General features: G+C 38.4%; 1 protein-coding gene across 1 annotated transcript; it reads right to left on the reverse strand.

Annotated features, from left to right (window-relative positions):
* Positions 1 to 1,659: 1,659 nt before the first annotated feature.
* On the reverse strand, positions 1,660 to 25,547 carry HELLS (helicase, lymphoid specific). The gene is made up of 22 exons (XM_040564001.1): positions 25,434 to 25,547; positions 25,164 to 25,276; positions 22,422 to 22,544; positions 21,096 to 21,155; positions 20,044 to 20,080; positions 19,887 to 19,951; positions 19,388 to 19,429; positions 18,403 to 18,627; positions 16,777 to 16,959; positions 16,362 to 16,505; positions 15,506 to 15,702; positions 14,696 to 14,792; positions 13,611 to 13,772; positions 12,973 to 13,115; positions 11,763 to 11,901; positions 10,499 to 10,582; positions 10,300 to 10,419; positions 7,647 to 7,763; positions 6,864 to 7,023; positions 3,722 to 3,818; positions 3,437 to 3,513; positions 1,660 to 2,193 (listed from the first exon to the last, which is right to left on the reverse strand). The coding sequence occupies exons 1-22, from the start codon at positions 25,462 to 25,464 to the stop codon at positions 2,099 to 2,101; spliced, it is 2,511 nt and encodes an 836-aa protein (XP_040419935.1). The 5' UTR covers positions 25,465 to 25,547; the 3' UTR covers positions 1,660 to 2,098.
* Positions 25,548 to 25,597: the final 50 nt, after the last annotated feature.

Below are 25,597 nucleotides of genomic sequence, written 5' to 3' on the forward strand. Positions count from 1 at the left end.
TAAATGGTCGACTGCTTTGAGCAGCTGGGGGGTACCTTCACAGTTCAGGTGAGTAGCAAGCATGAAAACTGTTCTTGACTGCTGGCATAAGAAAGGCAAGGTCATGCCAAGAAGATACTGTGTTTGCTTTCATCAACTACATTCTCAGTACTTCGGGAGCCAAAAAAAAGGGAGAATTGGGCTCTCCTACAGTGGCAAGTGCAAAACTTGGCATTGGTTTCACCTCCTGGAAGTGGGCTAAAAAAGCAGCCACACCTCTGCAGAGCAAGTCTCTAAATAACACATCATGCTCTAAATCACTAAACAGTGACCACATTTCACTAATGCTACCCTTAGTATTAATACTGGTTTATGCATCTTTAGGAAGGAAGCAATTATTACTAAATCCTAGCTGTGCTAGTGTATGGTTTAGAAATACTTGTTCATTTTTGTTTCCTATCATATAGTCCTGCCGTGAGTCACATAGCTGTGCTGGTTGAGCACAGTAAATTAGTCTTCTAAAATTGGGTAAGCCTGCATGGAAGCAGTTATGTCAGTTTTAATAAAAACTGTTGCAATGATTCCATTTAGATACTATTGTAGGCCTATCATTTAATCTCAATTCCTGTGGTAGGTCTTTGGTAGCATAAAACAAGGGATGAGACTAGGATGGCAGTTCAGCAAATATACGTAACACATGGAGACAACACAAGTTGGACTTTGTGTTAGTCAGGATAATAAGTAACTGAACGAAAACTTGAAGACTTCTGTCTTTGGTAACTCGACACAAGACATGGCTTTCAACAGGGAAAGGTCAAAGCCAGCATACCCATTAACAGAGTTATTTGTTTATCCTTACTTCTGTAAGGCACTATGTATTTCGTACAAGTATAACATAACTCTAAATCAGCTAACATATTACTCCCAATGGAGAACAAGTATTTCCTACTTGTGAGGTGGCACTCACCTGGTGTTTACATGGAAGGTCTCGTCTACAAATGATCAAAGTGACAAGAAACTAGTTTTCAATAGTTTGATAAATTAAGTAGTTTATTCTGAAACATTACCCATGCCTTAGTATATACTAGTCTAACTGCAATTGTGACAGCTCCAGCTGCAATGCCATAACTGCCATCTCTCATTAAGCCTAAAAGACATTTCACAAAGCATAATACAGTTTAAAAGCTGATGCCCACGTCAAAAACCATTGCTTGCAGCTGTCTGTTAGAGGATACATATGCAATTAAAGTTATATGCTTCACCTGCTTTATTATCTACTTCCCTTCCTGTCACTCCTGGAATAAAACCATGCTTCCTGCTGATTTGGAATTTGAATTCTTGTCTTTTCTGCCCCAGTGTTGTCTCAGACTGACCCTTGCCCAGAGGTAGTCCTTGGTCTTCCACATATCCACACATTCTCCTCTTTCCAGTACCCAGAGCTCCCTCTACATGCTTTAGAGGCCAGTCAATAGATAATTGCTGTCTGCAGCAGGAAAGGTTACAGTTTTGTTTGGGTACTCTTAGCTCCCTCATTTTGGAGGTTTATTGTAGTTGGGCATTTGTTTTATTTTGATGTGTGAAATGGGTTAAAGCGTTACATAAGTAGAGAAAGAGTGAATAATAGATTTTTAAATAAGCAAAGCCTACGTGCTGTCCGTGTCAAAAAACCTACAACACTTCGGACAAACCAGACATTTATTTATTTATCAAAATAATTTGCAGAAGTTAAAAAAACAAAAACAGAAGCTGTTACAAAGGCATACACTCTTTCCCTTCCAAATAAGATCATAACACCATATTAAAAAAAAAAAAAAGTGTTTTAGGACTTCCACAGGAAGATTTTACACAAGTTTGCCAGTTTTCACCACTGATCACAAAAGCTAGCTGAAAATATGAAACATGCTCATTTTCTTAATCCTTTATCAGAGGCTAACAAAGCTACAAACATGAAACTATAACAAACATCACACTTTAAAACACGTCAAAATTCACTGAAAGAACTGAGGGATCTGAAAAAGGCCATAAAGAGTCAGCATAAAGGATCAGTATGTATAATGACATCTCTGAAAGAGCTGATGTCAGTCATGTTTGTCATGTAAGACAACAGGCCATTTGCACGTTAAAAGACACATTCTGCATTGGAATCTGATGATTCCTCCAGGACCTTGAAGACACCCGTTTTTTTCTTCTTAATTGTGTCAGTTTTCATTTGATCTAGAATTTTAAAAAAAAAGTAATATGTGAATTGTCTGCAACCTTTCTTTTAAAGTACAGCAATACAGAGTGAAAAGTCGTATGTACTCTTATTTCATCTGGATTTGGAAATCAAGTTGATAAAGATCAGTTTGCTCCTTCATAACCACTCAGCAACTAAAAGTTCATGCTTGAAAATATTTTACAGTTGTGTATGAAATTCTGCTTACGGTAGATAAGAAAAAAGAAGCAACCACTATAAAATATGATGCCTGCTAATAACACCACAAAAATAAATGACACCTTTTCCAACCTGAAAGGACAAATCTGATTATTTCATAGCCTGAACTTGTAAAGATAGACGGATCATATTGTGTCAGCGCATCAAGAATCATTTCTATATCAACAGTAAATTGAAATAAGCGGTTTGGTTTTTTTTTGTTTTTTGTTTTTTTTTTTAAAAAAAACATTCTTTAGATAAAGCAGGAGAAATTTCAAAGTGTAGTAACTGTTCTCTTCTCCTCAGGCAGTTATTTTACTCAAAATTCACATATCATACATATTTAAGACTAGCTATGAATTCTTTATAAATTCTATAATGACTTTTTTTTCTTCTGTATCTATGTTTTGAGTCTCATCTCTCCTAAAATGCTTTATTTCCTTCAGCATCTTATATCTAATGTTTAGAGAAACTAAAAGTTCCTCTAAACAATTTCTCAGAAGAATTAAGGTTTTTATAATATCTTTGCCTGGTCAATTTACAAAAGCAGACAACCGAATTTTTTTTTTTCCCCAAAAAATTTTGATCCACTGAGAAGGCATGGTAACCCTCAAAGTTTAGGTTTCTCTCCTTGAAGTTTTACTAGGCTATATTTTGAATTATGAAAGTATCAAAATGGGTTTTCAAATAGGTTTGCTGAAATAAGTTTTTTTTTTTTTTTTTTTTTCTCCTGAGAATGACTTCTACTTTGACCAATTACAGCAACTTGCACTGAAAATTTCTTTGCAAAACATCTGCTTTTCCTTTACAGTGTGTAAGCTTGGGGCACACTATGCATGAATGAGGTTTTCTGGAATAGTTTTGTCAAAGTCATCCTCTTCAGCAGATCCTATTGGAAACGTCAGCTTTGGGGCTAAAGTGTCTTTCTTCACATGTAAAACAGTTGTGGGGAAGTGAAACTATGACTGTTTTCTAAATATAAAGAATCCTAAAAAAAAAATGTATTTCTGTCTGACACAAGAGATGGATGAGAATCTGACTTACCAATAAGATCGCTTCTATCCAAGAGTAACTCAAGGTCTTTATCACTGATTACTTTTTCTTTAGATCCTTTAACCTCTCTGTTGAAAAAGAAACACACTCTCAATACAGATAAAAGCATGTAAAAGTTAATAAAGCACAGAAGTCAGTTTTCCATATAGCAGAATCCCTAGGACATTCTTTTCACTCTGAAGATCCGCTTTGTAAAACACGAGAACTATTGACAGCTGCTTGCAAGCTGCAAGTTACAGACTTAATGGTCAACAGAAAAAGTAAAATTCTACATACCTCTCATAGTCTCTGGATTTCAGTAATTCTAGTAATTCCTTAGGGTCCAGACAGCTCTTTGATTGTGCTAGGCCAGATTTGCCACCTTTAAACTGATCTGTAGAAAGGAGAAATTTTAAGTAGAGACGGAAACAAATTCCATAAACTGTTACATCAATATTAGGCACAGATGGAACAAATCTACTTTTGCATATCGAGGCTAATGTGTTTTATTGTTTCAGCCCTGAACTAAACACATCTTAAGCTAACAGGTTAACTGGTCAAAAAATCAGAGGTGCACGAGAAGTTTACATGCAAGCCTTTCACCTTCTAGCTATAGTATGCAGAAGAACTGATTGAAACACCAATTCACCATGCATACACAGAGCAGAAAAGCCATTAGTCCTACTTACAGTAAAAAGATTGCAAATAAAGTTAGATGGTAGGTGCTGAAGTTTGTTCACTTTGTAATGTAAGCTGGTAGAAACAAAGTAAGCAGCATTAACCACAAGACAGGAAATATATGAAGGATAACGTTGTTCCACTGTAGAAACACCCTCAATTTAATAATTTTACAGAAATGACAAAATATATCTTATAGCATAGTCTCTTCAAGAAACCAACCTAACAGTTACCTACACACAAATCACGATGTCAGCATCAACATCCAAAAAGTTATACAAGATTATTTATTACCTTGCTAAATCTAAGCATGGATGAAGCCAAGCTCGATCTGTGCACTGCTAGGCCTACTGTCCCGTGCTAAGCTTCCCCAGTTTTTATTAACACATGTACCCATTTCATAGCAAGTCTTCCTCATACCCTTTCATCAGCCTCACTGCTGTTGTTTCCTGTATCTCAGTCTCAGAACACCTCCCCACACATTTCCCCATCTTTCTCCAAGGACTAGCTGTTTCTCAGCAAAGTGCAAATCAAATGAAAGTTCCAGAGCGGTTAGGGCTATAAGATTTCTCTCCTGCTGTGACACACAGGACGCAGGTCACATCCCACATTCTTAGTGATGCAATTTCTCCCTTTACTCATTTGGATAAGTTTTCAGAGTTTCACAAACTATATGGCATTGAATTAGTGCTGTACAGATCTTGGGCTGTAATAGTAACACAGAGAAAGCTACAGGAAATGCACGTAACATAAAAAAGAGTTTATGTGCATCACTTCATCTTAGTCTGACATCTACTAAGTTAACTAAAATTGTACTGGTTCTCATGCAGTTTCCTAGGCATCTTTCTATAATAAAGCAGAAACAAAAAGACAGAAGGCACGACGTGATGCTGAGCTCAATAAAAACACAGCTTTGCACTATATTTCAATCCTTAAGGTTTGGTACTTATACTGTACACACCCTACATCGTTGACATGTCTAAGTCAGGCCTTTCTGTGGTGTAAGCTTTATGATATTCATTCCTCATTCATTTCTCAAAATTTCTGATACTTTCTAAATATTCAGAATTACAGGATATATTACATCACCTTTACAACTACAGAGCGAGCCTCAAAGGCTCCTGCAGGGAACATTCCTACAGGCAGGCTTCAACAAAAGTTAGCAAGATAAACATTCAACTTGCTGCAAAACCAGACATGACCCTTGCCGCTCAGTATCCTTCCTGTACACTGCCTCATCCTAGTTCCCGCTGCTATTTTAGCATATGGCAGTCATCTAAATATTTGAGTCCATCCTGCCTTGTGGGCTGATGTCGTTAGCTCCTCTAGAGAAAAGTCAGATGGCAGTCCTAACAGTCACATGAAGACAGCAGTTACAAAAAGGCTAGGACAAAGGAAGTGTTGAACCATTACCCAACATCATCCAAACAATCCACAGCAATCCACAGCTTAGGCATGACAAATGGCACACTGTGCAGTAGACAGTTACAGGTGTGGCCTTTCTGCCTCCCTTCTGCCCTCCCAAAAACATGGTGGTATTTTTTTTCTCCTTAATATACCACAAGACGTTTTTAAATTCTACAAGTTTAATACACAGCTAATTATTGTCAGAGGTTGCAAGAATTTTTTTTCCTTCCCCAACTGAGCTTACTGTTTGGAAAATACTATAGCAAGCTAGCATCCAAATACAACACACACAGAGTAAGCTACAGAAGCAGAGCAGTATTCCTACAGCACCTAAACAAAACAAATTTACCCCAAAAGAGAAGCTTTATCCCAACCATTTTTTAAAGACCCTTGAGTATGTATGACCAGCTAGATGATCTAGAACACAACAAGAATCACCACTGTTCTGTAAACACACACGCACAAAAAAAGGACTATTGTGCCATTCAGCACTGGTTAATTGCCCCAGAAGAGAACTTATTCTACTGTGGTTATAACAGACTATTCTTAAATTTAAAAAGACGTGCAGAAAGGATTCTGAAATTTTCTAGTGATTTTACAGGTCTAAGACTTGCACTCGCAACCACATTCAGTAGGAACTCCCAGAAACCAGCTTTCTATAGTACCTGCTTACTTTACCAATTTTAATGGAATGCTCCCTATTCAAGCAGCTGCCAGTACAGCTAGAAAACCTATTGATAAACTTCATATCATTAAACACAGCTCTAAATATCATTAGGTAAGCCTACTGCTTCAAATGAAGAATTGTTATAAGCTAAACTGCAAGCAATATCGCAATTTTTGTCTGCTTTTCCATTTACATTCTGGTTCATTTAATTTGGTTATAAGAAAAGACAGTCAACTCAGACTTGTTACTTACTCCCAGCCTTGACATCTTCCATCCTAGAAGTCTAAAACATTTGGGTTGAACAAACTATCATCTTGCTGACAAGCTGCTAACAAGCCCCAAAGCTGTACTCCCTCATTGCCCGTTTTTTTTACTTTTATTTATTCCAGGCAGGCTCACCATCCCATCGCCTTTTTTTTTTTCCTAAATTACCTACCAGTAAAGAAGTATTCATAACATGGTAACCCCTGAAATAATACAAGTGCTTTCCTTTAATTTGCTGTAGAAGTTATCTGTAATATGTCTAAGAACGCATTTTGAGGAGCAGTGTTATATAGACATTTTTGGAAGGATGAAGCTATTCATGTTTAAGAAAAAATACTAAAGAGTTTCAAAACAGAGTAGAGGTCTCCAAGATTTAAAGAAGCAACACATGCATAAAGGAAGGCATAAGAGAAGGATACTAACTTTTGTGGATAATCAGCTTCTCCAACTTCCTCTTGGCAGCAGCTCTCTCCACAATCTTCTGATCGATTGTATTTGCTGTCACAAGACGATAGACAACCACTGGTTTTGTCTGGCCAATTCTATGACACCTGTCTTGGGCCTGCAAGTCTGACTGGGGGTTCTGAAGGGATAAGAAAACCAAGTTAACTGCACTGTTAACTTTTCTCTTTTTAAATGCTACCACAGGCAGCATTTTCAGTCAGTGAGCTGAGTCACAGCTGAAGCAAACAGCAGGGCAGCTATTGTATAATAAAACTGTACATCTCTTCGCTCCTAAAACATGCCCGTGCCAAGCTCTGCTGTTGTAGCTGCACAGCCAGAGCAACCCAGCTAGCCTGACTGCTTCTCCATTACATGCTGCAGCTTCCAACAGATAAACATTTTTTGTATCAAAAATTTAGCCGAGGTTGTTGCTACATTCAAATTACAAATAATAAACTGGAAAAAAGGAAACATCTAAAATAGTAACAGAAACAAAAAAGCTCCTACTTTTGGTATAACCCAGGGGACAAACATGCTGGTTTCGCAAACCAGCTCTAACATTGCTAGAGAAGCTATTTTCAAATCAGGCTGTATATTTAACATATAACATGGTAGCGTACATGGCTTATATTGTCATTATGTAACAGGTCATTAAATAACACAAGTGGCCCGCACCATGATGGTTTACTAAATAATTATTGAAAGCAGCAGTAAAGAAAGCATTTTGCGACACATCACTGGGTAAACAGTCTGTCAACATACCCAGTCACTATCGTATATGATAACTGTATCTGCCGCAGTTAGGTTAATGCCCAAGCCTCCAGCTCTCGTGCTCACTAAGAACAGGAAGACTTCAGGGTCATTATTAAACTGATGCATCTGGAAGAGAATAAGACTATTACAAAACAGCAGGTTGATCAAAAAAACATATCTAACATTTTATTTTTAAAAAGACTTATGTTTGGAATTTTAAAATGTAAACAGGTAGAATATAACATACGCTGCCAGAGGTAAACTAAAGTTTTAAGAGACATTAGGTGCATCTGGGACAGGGCAAGAGCAAGAAGTGAAACAACTGTATTTTCTTATGTGCCAATTTTAGTCAATGTTAGTCAATGAGCTGTCCAACACAGAGTGGAGATAACTACAGTGACATAATCCCCGTCACATTTACCCCCACGTAATCTACCATTCAGTGATATTTTCTTTCCCAAATTGAGCATAATCCAAGTTGGCAGAGCCTAAAAACATATCTACTTTCTGACACATGGAGCAATCTAAAATTCTGATGTCATCTTGACTGTAACTTCCAGCCTCCTTGTATAACTCCTCTTCTTATTTCAAAACTAAGAATAACTTTCTCAACTCCTACTCAGCATCTAACCTGCTTTCATGACAAGATCCTTCCAAGCGTCAGCACAGCTCCTACCAGGTCTACGAGCAGTTAAATCTGTTCTCTTGTTCTGCACCTACACTACTCTGTGGTAGGCACTGAAGCCAAGAACAGAGAGGAAAAGAAGCAAATTGGACCAGCGCCTTTAAAACTTGCTGCACTTATCCCTTGTTCCCATGGTTTTCTTGAGCCACTCGTTGCTGTTTATGCAGCTGAAACACAGTGGGAACCTAATGCCAAGACATTTTAACTGTATACTAAAAAACGTTAACAGACAAAAAAAGTCATGCTTAACATGGATACTTCAACAAAGGGAAAAAAATATAGAAGTCACAGGAGACAAAAGATGGATGTAACTGCATGTCTTCTCATAAGAGGAAGTACCACATGCAATTCTTAACCCAAGAATGAAACAGGACATCTCGACTTCAAAAGACAGACATATTAGCAGGCAAGTGCTGGTTACATTTTCTATATCAGATGTATGCTCGGATGCATGCACTATTTTGAACTTCTCTTGTACCTCTTGGGCCTGCATTGGGCCTATCTGCACTCAGGTTTCCTTTTACACCAAGATTCCCTCTAGCTTTCAAATTACTTTGTAGAATATAGAAGCTGACCTCCAAGTGACTCTTGGTCCAAAGCATGTTTTGCTGGATACATATTACTAAATGAAGTAATGTCCCAACTCACCTCTTGTTACCCTGAGACACTGTTCATTCTCAACTGAGCTATGCATACCCTGCTGGGAGTTTTCACTGGAAGGGAACAAGGTTCTCCTTGCTCAAGCATGTAAACACCTGATTTCTTCAGATTTTTACAGCTGTACACTTCTACATTGATTTTTTTTGTATTCTTTTAACTCCCCTACAACAATCAAACTTCCAGAAGCAAGGCACAGCGTGCCTTGTTTCAGAAATTTCAACCACATCATAGGATGAAAACTTGTGAGGAGGTGAGAAGCAGCAATACAGAGTAAAAGCTTGCATGTCAGATCACAAAACAGTATGGAACAGTACGGAATTCATACCCTCCAAAAGCCATTCACATTCCATTTGCTGACAATTTACAACCACATAACAACTGCGTAATGAACTCCCATAAATGCCTAGAAACCAGCAGCACAAAATTTTACCTGCTTAATACAAGACACATTGCTAGTTAGTCTTTGGCTTTTAGGATCATTTTTAACAATAGCAACTTAAATGTTGAGGGGTGTGGCTTTCCTCAGCCACATTGTGGCAGAGAAAAAACAGTGCAAACAAAAGCAGTTTCTGAGCTAGATGATCAGCAAGTCACTGTTTTTCCTTATCTGCATAAATACTGGTACATACTTGCGAGATCATATTGCAACTGCAGCACATCGCCTAGACACATTCTGTGTACCTTCTTCCACACCGTGTATGTATTGCTTTTTTACATCCCTGCAAATCCTCAAAGCTTTTCCAAAACCACTCTACATGGCTGCTCTTCATGACAAATACATGCCTCAATAGTAAGGCATTCTGTGATCTTTTCATTATAAGCATGCAAGAACAAAGGATTACACTGTAATGAATCCGTGTTTTCACTTTCAGGCTGAAGTTACAAGTGTGTAACTAGGTATACAACACCACTTCCTGGAAATCTATTCTTATCTACTCTAACACCTATTTGGTGTTAGACTTGCAGCACACTCCCACAGACACTGGTATAACATCCTGGATGCTAGGAAACAATAGGGCTGGGGTAACGCTGGGATTAGCACCTGTTGCAATCTGCATAAATTGCATACTTCACATCTGGGCAACAAGAATATGTGAGCATTCATCATTCTAGGCATACCAAGATGTTGCTTAGTAACATATTTCACTACTTCAGTGTTTCTCAACTGCAGTTTTTAAAGCAGCAGCAAGAACATCAGTTTTCAACATAGATGTCTGTTGCCTATTGAAGACTAAATGCTGTGCAAAGTCTCATCCCAATGTCACATTAACAGGCACAATTTTGTAACAGGCTCGAAGGACATGAACATGTACTTACATTTTCTTCTCTGTCTGAGTAAGACATAGACCCATCCAATCGACTAAATTTGAAGTCTCTCAAATAGCAGTAATCCATCAAGATGTCAAGCATCATAGTCATTTGTGAGAACAACAAGACCTAAAAAAACAGGAAGATTCCTTAGTACCATTTTTGGTCATCAAGAGACAACTGTGCCAAAAAGAAAAATTGGGTTTACCTTATGTCCTCTCTTTTTCAATTCTGGAAGCATCCGGTCCAAGAGAAGGAACTTGCCTGAATTCTTTACTAAATCTTCATCAACCTTAGAAGAGGGGGAAAAAGGGGAGAAGCAGATGTATATTAGAAGGAAGGATGCCGAGGGTTTTCATCATTCAGAAGCACCAACAAATGCTTACTGAAATAAACTTGTACCATCCTTTTAACTAAAAGCCATAACATTGAAATCGACAAATTGCAAAGTAAGCTGAATCAGTTAAATCATGATGAAATTAAATCAAACCCCACTGTTTTATATGCCCAAATATTTTTTTTTAAATGAATTAACTTTCATCCCATTTCTGGAAGGAATAAAAGTCTTGAAGGTTTCTCTCTTCACATGGAAAAGCAGTTTCTTTCCCAGCTTCTATCAGTGGTAATTAATGCACAAGGCTTCCATCTGCTGGAGACAAGGAAGCACTAGCTGAACAAGCTACAGTGTGAAACAACCTGTTTTCTACACACTAGCATGGTGTTATCTTCTTTTATGCACTGACCTTGCATTGATAAACTTTGACAGTTTTCTCCACAGTGCAGCCAAATCTGTTAACCACACACCAAGCGGGAAACATGATTACAAGAGGCCACAAACTGCATTTAGAGTGTACAAACAAAGCAACTTCAAGTTGATGAGATTTCCTTCAACTCAAAGTACTTTCTACTTTCCTATATTACCAATTGCCTTGTCTAGATTAAACTGCCAACTGGCCTTTATGATGTACTTCCATTGGACTTTCTCCCTTTCAAGGCATAGATCAGATTCTGTAATCCTCTGAGTAGATGATCCTGCTGTACTTGTCTGCCCTGGAACACCTCTCCTAAAAACTGCCATCGTACCTTCTGCAGTGTTTACAGTCTACGTCATGAACAGTTCACAAACATCAGCATTTTTAGTTTGGAAAATAAACCTTTTTGAGGACAGCTTAAGGCAGATCCTAAAACAGCTTGGCTAAGCAGAAGCCAGCTATTGTTTCAGTTTAATAACTTGCTTCCAGCAGATGAGTGCCTTCATAATGGAGAACACTACAGTATCACTACTGCAGAGGCTAAAGGGACACAGAGGTTTGAACTGCTCCTTCAAATAATGATTCAGTCACATGCTGGAATTCAGTAGGGAGGCATATGTAAATACATTGTAAAGGTCATTCCTAACTGCTGTCAGCTCATGATCTATTGCTTCTAAATGCCTAGAATAATTCTTCTTCTAATCCTTTTAATATACGTACCTTGAATTGTTGCGTAGCAGGGTCCAATGGGTATTCAATAAGATAGGGGTGATTACAGCATTTCCTCAGTAACATCATAACATTCTGTAGTTTAAGGTTCACCTCCGAATCCATGGGCATGCTCACTTCTACCACCGGCCTTGAAAGACATGCCGTCTTATTAGTACAGAAAGCATCACCTTGTGTTACAGAAAAAAATAACACCACCCCCCCCCCAAATAATAAATAAAATAAAAAGCAACAGATTCACATGCTGTGTCAAACTTCTTTTAAACCCCTCACAGTTAATAAAGCTATTACCAGACGAGACTTCCTTTAGTGTCACACTTGGTACCCAAAGGCACTAGAGTTTGCCACTATTGGTTTAAAACACAAAAGGATGGTAAAGTCGTAATCAGAAGCGAAAAAAGTGGAACAGAAAAGGGAACTCAAACTTTGTCCTATCTCCCACCGAACAATATACGAACTACTCCAAAATCAGCTCTTGGCCTATCCCAGTTCAGCCACATACACATTGCAGGATTCTACTACAGCTATTTTGCTCTTCCAAACCTAAGAGCTATATCCAGCATAAGGGAACCATGCACGTCATAAAACTAACACAAGCAAATATTTAATACCCATTCTTTCAGAGTACACTGGACTAAAATAAAATCTAGCAAAACAAACACAATTCAGTCCTGTAACTTAAGCCCAATCCTGGCTTTCCTTTCGCCCAAAGGAGTTCCAACCAATTTAGAGCCACCAATGGATCTTGTCAAACTCAGGATTACTTAGCACCCTCAGTCTTGGTCCTCCATTCTGATCATAATTACCAACCAGTAAGTGACCTGTAAGTGTCACAAACACAGCAGTAACCATGCTGGCTATTTGGGTTCCAGCTCTCAGTTTAAACCTATATATTTTATAAAATTTAGCAAGGAAACTAATTATCCCTTTTCTCCAATCCTGAGCCCAAACTTTGTTTCAAGTATTCCTGAGGAACTCTGTAAAAATCTGGGAGTTAACTGTAATTAACACACAAATATTATCCCTAGTCCTATCATTGAGCCAATGAAAGACAGAAACATAACTGAACAATGTAGACAAAAGTTTTACCTGAACAAAGCATGCAAAATTTAGCAATAAAATCACACAAGAAAAGCTCTGAAGGAATATTAAGAGGACAATACTCAGTATAACAAAAAAGATAATCTTTTAAAGCAGGTACCTCTCTTTTTCCACTTCCTCTTGCATCCTGTTGATCAATTTTTCCAAGTCATCAGGTGAACCATTATGTTCTTCACAATAATCAACCAGTTTTCGACTACGGCGTTTTGGTCGGCCTGTCGGACTCAACTCAATTACTTCTTCCTGTGGGAAACAGCATTGTCATCAACAGCAGACAGCTCCACATTCAAAGGCCTGTGCTGACCCAAGAATTCTCAATCCTGAAGAGAGGTCTCAGCAATATGCTCTATCCAATACTTAGTCTCTGCAGCTGTAAATTTTGCTAAGCAGAAAGAGTGGCCCAAACTCTAAAGGTCTTTAACTGTAGATCTTGAAAGCTTCTGCTCAATTTTTAAAAGCTGCATTAGTACCTTACTGATTTTACAGCAGAAACTCTCAGTTCTATGAAAACTGTCTTTTTCCACTAAGCTACAAGCAACCGAAAGCATACTAACACTCACATATCAGTTCTGTGACCACAGAGGCCAGTCACATCAACAGACACTGAAGTGACGAAAGGGTCAGACTCAAAATGTAAGCAAACGTTTTGGTTACACTAGTAATGAAGCAATGTCAGAGTGGTTTTGCTTATAAATGTGCTTGCTATTAATGGTTTATAACACCCGTATCAGTAGATACCTCGTTATTTCCAAGCAGTTTCCTAATGGTACGATTAACAATGGCAGTATAGAATGTTTCTTGCTTCTTTGCCAGGGGCGCATATACCACAACTTCTCGTTTGGGAGGAACCTCAAGAGCAACGTCAGATTTCAGTCTTCTCAGTAGAAAGGGTGTCAGAATCTGAAACGTTGAGCAGTTGTGTTATAATTACTCAAAGCTCTCAACAAGGCTAGTTAAAAGAAAAAAAGACACACAAAAAGTTTACTGATAAAACATTATTTTTACAATTTAAACTAAGGGATTTAATCTGCAGAGCTCCATACTTCATTTTTAAACAGAGATGCCTACTCCAAAACTTTTACACACATACTGGTCACATGTGTTAAAAGAAAAACAAAAGCCCACATCTATGGACATCTTAAAAACTGTCTTTAATAAGCGTTGCAGATCTTTCAAATAATTTTCTTAATTGAAAGTAATCTTATTACAAATTAGCTCATTTTGCTTGTTATATTTCTTCAACTTATTCCAGGATAGCCATAAGCCTTTAAAAGCAATATATAAGTTGTCATCAACAATTATATCTAAAAAATATAAACTGTATCTCACACCATCAGCTTACAATGGGAAAATGTGTTTTGAAAGCAGTTACTTTCTCCTCCACCGCCCCTTAAAAAACATTTTGAATGTTAGTTTTGTTTTGCCTTTGAAGACAGGCAAATTATAAAACTAGTTTGTTAAGAGGTTTTCTGTTCAACACCTCAGAGCGGCATAAATTCTCTCAAAGTTATATTTCCACAAGTTCAATATACAAATTAAATCTTTTGGCAGACTGAAGTAAGCAACAGCAATTAAGTTTAACTGAACTCAATTCAGTTCCAAGAACAAAAGAGAGTCTTTATCAAAGAAGTGCATTGTTCCTTTCAGCACTTATAGACACCCTAAATATCGGAGGAAAAAAGTAGATACCTAAGTGCAGAAGTGCCACAATAAAAGCCTTGGGGGTCAAAAGTCAGCCCCACAAACAAGATTTTGGTACACTTTGTAATAATGGTCAATGTCAGAAACAAACCATGAAAAGATAACAAAAAATAAGTGAAAACCTGATGTAGCATATGCAAGATGTTTTGCTCCCTTTCTTTAGCAATGATGTCTTCGGCAGTTTCTGTAATGCTGGTAATGTCAAACCATGATTCAAAACTATAAAAAAACAAAAAAAAAGGAATAGCTTACTTCATAGCTATGATTCTTCTTCCTTATATAACTATGCTATTTTTCCTCTCATCCTGTGATTTAAGAAAACAAAGCACTGGTATCTATCACATAGAGAGGGAACAGGAGACACTTCTGAAATACACCTGTCAATTCAGATGCTTGAGATTTTAAAAGCAATCAATAAAAATACCTGTATCAGTTGTAATATTTACTATGATCAATTATATCCAATATAGTCTGTAGCTTTTTCCAAATTTAGACTAAATTCAAGACTGGTTTTGGCAACGTTCCTGATCTCCCCATACTGCTTCGTAAAAGCATCAGTCTCCCGTTGGTCCCATGCTTGACAGCCTCACACAACTGTCTGTAACACCTTACAAAATCTCAAGCAACTCCAGACACTTATGATCAGACAACCATCTCCCGTCTCACCCCACTGCCTATGTCTTAGTTCAGAACTGAGTTTCCACTATCCATGGAGCTGATAATTACATCCTTCCTTTCTGAAACTATTAGCGTGAAGACAATACACATTTCAAAGTCTTTACAACCAGATGATTATACCAAATTACAACCATATCATAAAAGAACTTTTTAAACACTGATAGAAGTTTAATTATTAAAGAGCAAGAATAATGCCCAAACAGAACAAAGGGGAATCTTTTTTTTTTTTTTTTTTAAACCAGACTGCAACCCACCTTTTCAAATCATCAAACACATCTGGCAACAGGAAGTTAAGCAACGACCAAAGTTCTGCCAAGTTGTTTTGCAGGGGGGTACCAGTCAACAGCAGTTTATTGTCTGCATTAAAACGTTTCAATTCTCTGATAAGACGGCAGTTCATATTTTTAATCCTGTGACCTTCATCTACTATCAGGTATTTCCAAAAGCAATTCTGCAAACAAGAAACGGTATTTCAGTAAATCTTAGATTACTCCATCAAAACGCGCCCAATGAGCAGCACTAGTAATACTGCCTGATCCTGACCGTTAGAAAGATTCTATTTGCTCTTGTTTCTCACTTTGTCAGACTGGAACAGCAGAGTTCAAACAGTTAATGCTTCACAGTGACTGCATTTAGTTTTGATGATTACAGTGAAAACTTCTACAAGAAGCTCTTCTCACTGAAGCAACCACTCTAATATTAACTATGTTACTTATATAAAAACGACAACTTTTCTCCACATCTCTCCCCTCCCTTACCTATGGAGATAATTGGAAAAAAAGCTGTAATATGTAGATTACAGCTGTAAGTGTTGTAATTAATTGCTTGCTTCACTTTTTAAGATAGCATTCTATTTGAAGAATTTCTCAAGCACGAAAAAAATAATCCAGAGCCATTTCTACCAAGGATATATATCACAGCAGAACTGAATACCAACGTAGCTGCTGCAGTATGACACTCATTGAACAAGCGGCATGCTGGGCTGTGTGTGTTTTTTGATTGTTTGTCTTTTTCTTTTTTCTACTTTATAAAAAAAATGCTTTGTAAAAGCATTGCCATTAGTGATGAGGCATTCCAACTGTCGCAGGATTTTCAGGAGAACGTAGATACCTGCAGGGCATTTCTGTCTCGCATTGCGATTTCAAAGGAAGTAATGACCACAGGATAGATTTGCAGTGATCCTTGTCGCCCATGAATTTTTCGAACCAGTTTACGACGTTCCTGCTGAGCTCCATGATACAGCATTATTGGAATCTGAAAGAAATAAGACTTAGAAGTCAGCTGAATTAAGCTCACTTAAAACTGTAAATCTCACAGGTAGTAAAGATAATTAGCTTGGTTACAAGAAGGCTGTAAATACATAGTAAGACATAGCATAGTGTGTAGTAACAACAAAGAACTATAGTTAACCTGATGTTCTATATAGAAAACGTTTTGATGCAAATAATTAAAACTAAGAATTGAGGTAGGAATTTAAAAAAAAGTTCTTTTAGACCCAAGGAAGAAAAACCTTTGTTTCTCTTACCTCTGGAGTAAATCTTTTGAATTCAGACATCCAATTTGGAAGAGTAGACAAAGGACCACATACTAAGAAGGGACCAGGGACTCCTCGCTCCACCATCAGTGCTATTGTTGCGATGCACTGGATTGTCTTCCCCAACCCCATTTCATCAGCTAAAATGCCATTGATACCATTTTCCCAAAGCATCTGCACACACAAAGAAAAATACATAAGCATAGAATAACTATCACACCTTAGGAACAACAAACATCCATAGGAATGTATCATCTGTGGAAACTCTCTACTGGGCACATTCTATATTAGAGATGAATAAGATTTCTCCACGATGAAAATAAAACACCAGCATCTTGTAAGCCCCAGACTGTCATATGTAGGGTAATGTGCTTTGAGCAAATTAAGTGCCTGACTAGGAGGAGAAAAAAAAAAGAGAACAGTATCAAAGGAAAGGATGTGAACTACTGTTATATCAAAAAGCACTTCAACGGTAAGTATACCTCACAACACTCTGACTTTTACTCATCCTGATTCCAAATTATTCCTGTAACTTCCATTTCCAAAAGACCGAGTTACTGTGTTTCAGTTTTATCTTTTCAAGTAGCTTTTGTAGCCACTGCTACTTCAGCATAGGAAAAAGGTGCAATACCTGACCAACACTGCCTGCTGTTCTGGCAAAAATTATTTGTGCCAACACTGCCTATTTCAACACGTGACAGAGCAATTTCTCACAACAGAACAGAAAGGAAGTACCCTTTGACTATTCTATCTACTGTTCTTAGAGGTTATGAGTGATGGTCCAACAATGGAAGCTGTTTATTCCCCCAGAACAGGCCAACCTTCCTTAGGCACTTCCCAGAGACAGAACAGAATGAGTGAGTTTAGTGGCACTCACTTGTGAGATGAGTTGAAGCCTGTTAAAACAGGATATACATGCTTGTGGGAGCAAGAAAAAAAAAGGGAAATAGGAGATCATCAGCAGAAGGAAAGTTAGTTCTGCCTGACTGACAACAACAACAAAAAGTTGTTCTAATATGGCTTGCAAGCAAGAACAGGGAAAAAATATAATAAAAGAAATGCCCACAAACATAAGTTTCATTGGCTTTTGAAATCAAATGTTAAAGACAAAACAATTTAAAGACATTATGCTAATACCACTAGTTAAGAGTCCATAATGCAAAGAATTGAAAGCTTATTCATGTTAGATGTTTAAAGACTCACCTTGCAGGCTCATGGGGCTAGGCATTCAAGTCCTTGAAAGAGGAAAAACAGTAAGACTGTCCCTCAAATTAAGTATGCATAGACCTACTGCTTTCACAAAGCACTTATAGGAGAGACTGAAAGAACGGTCGAGTTGAACATGAAAATAGATGGAGAAAGCAGAGATGAAGAACACCAACCAAGAAGCTTACAGAAGCCTTTACAAACCCAAATATCCGCCCCACCCTGTAACTTTCTATCTGCATATGGGCAACTTTTTTCATGATACAAGAGTCTGGTGTTACAAAATCATGAAGTCCTTTCCTTCTTCACTTTCCCTTCAGCAACTATAACCACAGATTTCTAGTGTCTCTTCCTCTTTGTTTTCATCTCCAATCAGCAACACATTCAATTTTGTAAACAATTGCTCCTTACCCTTAGCCACTCCATGCCTTCCACCTGGTACCACCTCATTACACCTCCAGTAAAAATCTTTGGCTGTTGAAAAGGCACTGGTTGTCCATTATATTTCCGTACTGGATCAAGGAATTGCTTGGCGCTGTGTCGTACAGCTTGACACAATCTATCCTTAATGACACTATTTGAGTCTCCATTTTTCTGCAGGTCTTCTGGACACAGGTTATCAGAAGAGCTTTCATCCTATAGAGGAAAGTTCAAGGAACATGTGACAAGTGGCATGCTTTAACAAAATCCAGCTAAGACATACTTATGCCAGGTGCTGAAACTTCTGGTAAATTTCTGCCAGTCTGTTGTTATGTAGCAAAACAAGCCAGCCCCTGCCACAAAGACTTTGAGTAACTGTCAATGAAAGAGTAAAATTTATTTTTAGGATTAGTATCACCACAAAAGCAGAGGTAACCATGCAAAATTTCAATACCTTACTGGCATCCTTTACTCCTTTGGAATTGAAGAACAATTAGACTATTCTACCCATGAAAGCAAAAAAACATAAAACCTTGCCAAGAGGCTGACATTTAATGCTGCGATTTCTTTTCTGTAAGTGGATTCTAGATAATATTGGAAAGTAGTACTGCACTTGTAGTTCCTAAGCCACAGTAGGAGCAAAAAAAGACCACACCTTTTAATCTCCAAATTTAAATGCTTTAAAATGGCTGCACCTTAAGGTCTTATATACTAGCACAAACATTTCTTTACTAAATTATTTCCTTCATTTTTGAAAACTACAGTAAAAATCAGAAGTTTTCACCCCTGTTATACAATAATAGGCGTTTAAGTGCATTTACTTGCAGCACGTTTTAAAGCTTCTAACTCAGAACTACAATACATAGCTAAGAGATATTTATTTACAATAAAAGTTTAAAGACATGCTATAAAGTATAAAATGTCCTCCCTCCCTTTGGGCTTAACACATATCCAATAACAACATGTGAAAACATACCTGATTTTCCACTTTACTTTTTTTTGCCACTGATAAGATTTCCTGGAAAAAAAAGAAAAAAATACGCTTATGTGCTTTTCAACTTCAAAGGCTACTCCAATTTGTATTTCAAGAAATCTTTTAATTGAAAAGCCTTTACATACTTGAAGCAAATTTCCATACAACATCATCCATCATACGTGACCGTAACAAGGCAACACATCAGCAAATGCATTTCAGTCACAAAAGATAATTGAATACATCTTCACAGCTTGCCTCCCCAAAAACTTTAAGAAAAGCATTTGGATTCTACAGGTCCAACAACACTACCTGTTATATAGAATTTTGCTGGGAAGTCATACCTTATAGGTAGGCTACTGTTGGCTGTCGGTCAATAATTTCTGATGATAATGTATAAGAATGCATTGCTCCGAAATACAGATGTCACACAGTGATAGTCTCACCAGTTAAAATTTGAGCCACAAAAACCCAAACAAGTCCATTTATAAATACAGCCTACCTCTTTAGACATAATTTCTGAGATGTTGTACGTTCCGTCTTCTCTCCCTCTCTTCTTTTTTGCAGCTATAAGATAACATTTGGGTTTATACAACACATCAAATATTAAAGAAACTGAAAACACCAGTGCTGACTAAAGGCAGAACTTAATACATTACCTGATTTCTCCTCTTTGCCATCAGCTGGACTTTGACCCTAGAAAATAAATATAGAAAGAGGTTCATCATCTCATGCATGTCTAACCACCCTGGCACAAATGAGAGAAACATGCAATCCAACTTAAAGCATTGTCTTTGAAATCTTTTTGAAAGACTTAGTGTTACGTAGTTTATAAAAAATATAGCAAAAGTAGTTACTGTTTATCTTTTTCAACCTTGCTTTAGTACGCCAGCACTTAGCCTACTGAATAAGGCTTTTTTTTTTGCTAAAAAAACAGAACTAAAAGTCAACCCCCACAAGACAAATCCAAACCACGTCCTTGAATAAAAATTACAGAATCATAGAATGGTTTGGGTTAGAAGGGACCTTAAAGATCATCTAATTCCAACCCCCCTGCCATGGGAAGGGACACCTCCCACTAGACGAGGTTGCTGAATGCCACATCCAACCCAGCCTTAAAAAGTTCCAGGGATGGGGCATCAACAGCTTCTATGGGGAACCTGTGCCAATGACTCACCACCCTCATAGTAAGGAATTTCTCCCTTATATCCAATCCAAACCCACACTCTTTTTAGTTTAAAGCCATTACTCCTTGTATGATCACTACACTCCCTGACAAAGAGTCCTTCACCAGCTGTCTTGTAGGCCCCCTTTAGGTACTGGAAGATCACTCCATATCTCCCTGGAGCTTTCCCTTCTCCAGGCTCAACAACCGCAATTGTCTCAGCCTGTCTTCATAGGAGAGGTGCTCCAGCCCTCTGATCACCTGTATGGGACTCCTCTCGACATGCTCTAATGTAATAGGTCCTTATTATATTGGGGGCCCCATTAGTCAGAAAAGTCTCCTTAGTAAGACTGTCATGCTGTGTGACTTTTAAGTAGATTTAAACAGTCTTACTATGGTTAAAAATACAGTACAATAGATCTTTCTGCAAGTCAAATCCTGGGTAAGTCTAACTTTAGCTACCTTGACCAGATGATCAATATTGACATGGCAATTTGACAGACTTATAGCAAAGAGAAGTTGCATAAAACCTCTAGTTAATCTTACCTTTGCAGATTTTAACATCATCTCTCTCTTTTTTTCTAACTTCTCTTTCCTTCTCTGTTCCTAAAAAACAAACAAAAAGACATTTCTTGTATTTAAATGACACTCACAAGAGAGCTATCCATTATAAAAATAACAGATGCAGATTACATTGGTAATGTAGAGTGCCATGTACTCTACAGACTTGAGTGTTTTAGCAGTCTCAGTAAAAGCCTCTATTCTGACATTGTTAAAAATCATAAAACAAAACTTGGGCATGTAAGTGCAACTGCTTTGAATTGCTTGTCAGTGACTACTTTAAACATTTTCAAATACAGTAATTTAAGAAGACTCCAACAAAAATATACCCAATTGCAAACTCCTGAAGAGATCACATTTACTACAGCAAGTTTTCCATGTGTGTTAGCTCCCCTTTAACTTCTACGAGTTACCACTTGTGTTCATTGTCAAACAGAATGCAATGTAAGTAGCCTACAATGCCTTTAAGGAAGAAATGCTTTCATATCTTTAAAAATCTAAGATTTTTTGTTCCATTTACTATTTTTACTTGCTGAAAGCAAAAGGATCCTGGGGAAAAAAAAAGATAAGGAACCTTTATAATTATCAGATGGAGCAATAAGACTTAATATTGAAATAGTTATTCTATCAATGAAGTAATCATGAATTTGAGCTGACAATAGACACTAGAGAAGTACTTTAGAAAGGACGTTTCTGCAGCCTGTCAAGTATCACTTATCTGAGCACGTGATTATCCTGACTCTTTTCTTGAGATTCTTCCTCTCTCAAGCTCAAATTCTCACAAGTTTGTACATACGAGGACAATTACAAAAGTAAAGACAAAGACAGATGTGAACCCGTAAATTTAAAAAGCAGAAAACAAAATCATTTCATGGAAGCTCTTGTTCGGGAACAGCATGGTCTGAGATCACTGTAATTTAGAAGTTTGTCCTACATTTAGCATCCTGAAGACAAGCCTCACCCTCAGCCTTCAGTACTCAACAAAACCAGGCTGCACAACTTCTACATGTCAATTCTTTGCATCGTTCTATCCTCCTTCCAGGTTTTCCAGCTTCCTTAAATTTCGTCTTCCTATCTCTCAGGCCAACAGAAAAATTGTAAAGACATCACCGCTACCTTTATACTGTGATCATAATTCATGCTCTTTCCAGACTGATTTATCTATAAATTTATAGGACAAACTCTGAATATTACGTAAAGCACCACCTCATTCTTGGGCGGTACCTTCCATAGATATTCAGCAGAACTGAAGCAAAAAAAGAGATGACAGTTCATCTTAAGAATCCCCATCACAGAGAAGAATACACTTACCTCCAGTTGCTGCTGTTCCATTTTGGTTAGCAAGAACTTCGAATAAATGTTGCTTTTTTCAAGCAAATGCTGAAGCCTCTTATATCGCATTTCACTTGACTCCCTGTCCCAAGAAGTGCGAGCCTGGCCAACACAAAAAAAAAGGTCAAGTATTTAAAGATGCTTCAAATTTAATGCCTTACACATAAGAAAGGGTTCTTTTAGAGGATAATCACAATTGTTTCACACCTGCACAAGCATTTCTCTTTGAGTCATTAAATATTTATGATTCATGGGTGTATTCACCCATATGTATCTCTCTATGAAGCGCTCGCTGCAAGATCAGCATAACTGAGGGATGGATTCACTTGCACACGTAAACAGCTCTGCAGCATACCTGCTTCCAGTGCAACAGCAGGAGGTATTCAAGGGCTTAAAGATATCTAATCTCTGATTTGTAGATTTAGAGTTAAAAGGAAATCTAAGCTTATTCATAGCCTGCAAAATCTGGGAGAAAAATAAAATTAAATTTCAAAATTCAGCACAGTTTCCTAAGTATTAACCGGGACACTTCCATATACCATTTGCACAAAGGTAGTTTTTCATTAGCAAGATACTCAGGTAGCTACAAAGTCATTAGTGCCCAATTTACAGTGGCCAAGTGAATTCCCAGTGTGAAAACAGCAACTTCTCCTTGCTTTGCTTACAAAATCCAAGTGCTTGAATTGCCACTATTTTAAAAAAAAAAACTTTACCCATTGAATTAGTCAACACAGTGTAATTCACCAAGACTTCTCCAAAAAGTAAAAAAGCATACACCCTGCAGCAGTCAGGTAAAATTGCCTGTTAGATGAAGACTTCAAGCAAGTGAAAAGGTATAAATTAGCATCTCCAAGAGAAACCCAGGAAAGGCAAGATGCAGAGCTTTACAAGATGCTTATCTATGCCACTGCCTTCAGAAGAAACACTGGGGGAAGGGCACACCAAGACAGAAAAGAAAGAATTTTCTGAAACTAAATAGATTAATAGGTAGGGAAAAGATGTTAGCTGACTGAGAGGAGAAACTACAAAAAAGCAGGGTTTCTTCCTCTGAGAAATCATACCTTTGTTTTCCACAAATGGTATGCCAAGTCATTCTTACTAAGTAGCTATCACTCTATTCATTTGTGAGCGGAAGATCTATCTCCGGGTGTTTTTTGTGGGCTACATGGCTTTCTTGCAAATTCTCCACAAAGTTTTTGTTTGCTACTGCTCTCCTCATTTCTGTTTTTTTCTTCAGACAGAACATACCTGAGTCCAGGAAAACCAACCCTTGATAGCAAAGCCAAGAAACAATATAAGTGAAACTGAAGTACTTCATTCATTGAGTTGGTATTGCTCAATTCGTGTTGGAGTGGAAACCAGCTTCTTTCCATTAATTACTTCATCTGAAAGACTTCATCCTTTGACTGAACCTCCAAGCCTCAACAAGGTTGTTTTTATACCCGTTATATTGACTATGGCAAAAATCTGCCACTCATTTTTCATCATTCTACATTCTCATATATTTGCATTGTGGTATTTTGCTCTTAGACCACAAAAAGAACAAGTGACTCATTTGTTGAACTGCTCAAGTCACCTGGCAAGGGGATTGCAGAAGTGAAGCAGAAAAAAACATAACAGGAGCTTCAAGAAGATCAACTGTCCCCAAGATGTCAGTAAGCCTGAGTTCAGTGACACGAGTAATCTCCCTTGGTCTGACAGACCCCTGAGCACAGAGTGAAGGCATGGTAGAAGCACACAGGAGAGGGGAATAACACCCTTGTTAGAGGTAAGCTCTGCAGATCCTTAAGAAATTGAAAGAATAATGAGGGGGGGAAAAAAAAATCAACCACCTCCACCACAACAACATAAAAAGGAAATGAACAGTAGTATCACATTACAGCTGTGACACCTAAGTGAAAAGAAAGAAAGTTTTATGTCCTTTTCTCAATACTTCCTGTGCAATGAGACATATTTACTCTACACGAATTTCCTCCAAATGATTGCCATCAAATTTTTAGTTCAAGGAATAGATGAAGAAAAGTTCAGCTAAGCTCTATCATGAGTTACTGCCTGCAAGAAAGAGACTATGAGACTTCTAGGAGAATGAAGTAATAAATAAAGAATAAAGTAATATTTTTTGACCACAGAATCATAATGTTGCAGCTTAAAAACGTACCTTTCAAACAAAAACCTTTTCTCAGTAAAGACTGAAAGAGGGGATAAAATTAGTTCCAGGCCTTAGAAATTGTATTTCTCATGTCCCTAAAGTAACGTTTCAACTTTCAGCTACCATTCTCCTGTGGACTGTTCAATACAAAGAGTCCAATACAAAGACAGATGGTTAAGCAAAAGAAATAATGAGAATACTCTGAAAGATGGAGGGGAAAAAAAAAAAAAAAAGGGGGAGATTTCTCAAGTGTTTTAAGTAACAGCATTAGCTTCTTAGAGAAAAATCGCAGGAGAGCATTTAAGATGCATGTTCTTCCACACTTATGTTTTCTTACGCCTGAAATAGAGTACCTTTTATTTCTGGCACGCTGATACCTTGATAATTTGTATCAGCAGTGCTGAAGCACCCTGTTTTTAGGTTGTCTCTCCAAAATAGATTCTTAATACCAACAGCCACAAACACTCAGAGCAGAACAAAAATGAAACACAGCCATGATCATGTCATGCGTGCTACGAAGGCACCATCTCCAGAAGGCTGTTCGGGGAGCCCCTCCCCCACAATTCGCTCACCTTCTCCAGCATCTGCCGCTCCTTCTCCAGCCCCGCCGCCTCCAGCTGCTCCTCCTCCGCCAGCATGGCCGGCGTGATCACCGCCTGCTCGCCCATCTCTGCTCCCGGCGGCTCTGCAACGACGGCACGGTTACCCCGGGGCCCTACCCGACCCGTCCCATCCGCTAACCTGCCCGTCCCGTCCCACCCGGCACCTGCCCGCCCACAGGTCCCGGTCCCGGTCCCGGTCCCCGTCCCGGTCCCGGTCCCCGTCCCCGCCCCGGCGCTCACCGCCGCTGCCCCCCGCGCTCCGTGCCGGCATGGCGCCCCCTGCACCGGCTCCGCCGCGCGCCGCCCGCCTCGCGAGAACAAAAACCGCGCGCTAAGCGGGCCGCGCGAGACGCGGCCGAGGTCTCGCGAGGCGGCCCCAGCCCGCCTCCGGGCGGGCCCCCAAG

This window comes from Cygnus olor, chromosome 7 (genome assembly GCF_009769625.2).
Source record: "Cygnus olor isolate bCygOlo1 chromosome 7, bCygOlo1.pri.v2, whole genome shotgun sequence".
Lineage (NCBI taxonomy): Eukaryota > Metazoa > Chordata > Aves > Anseriformes > Anatidae > Cygnus > Cygnus olor.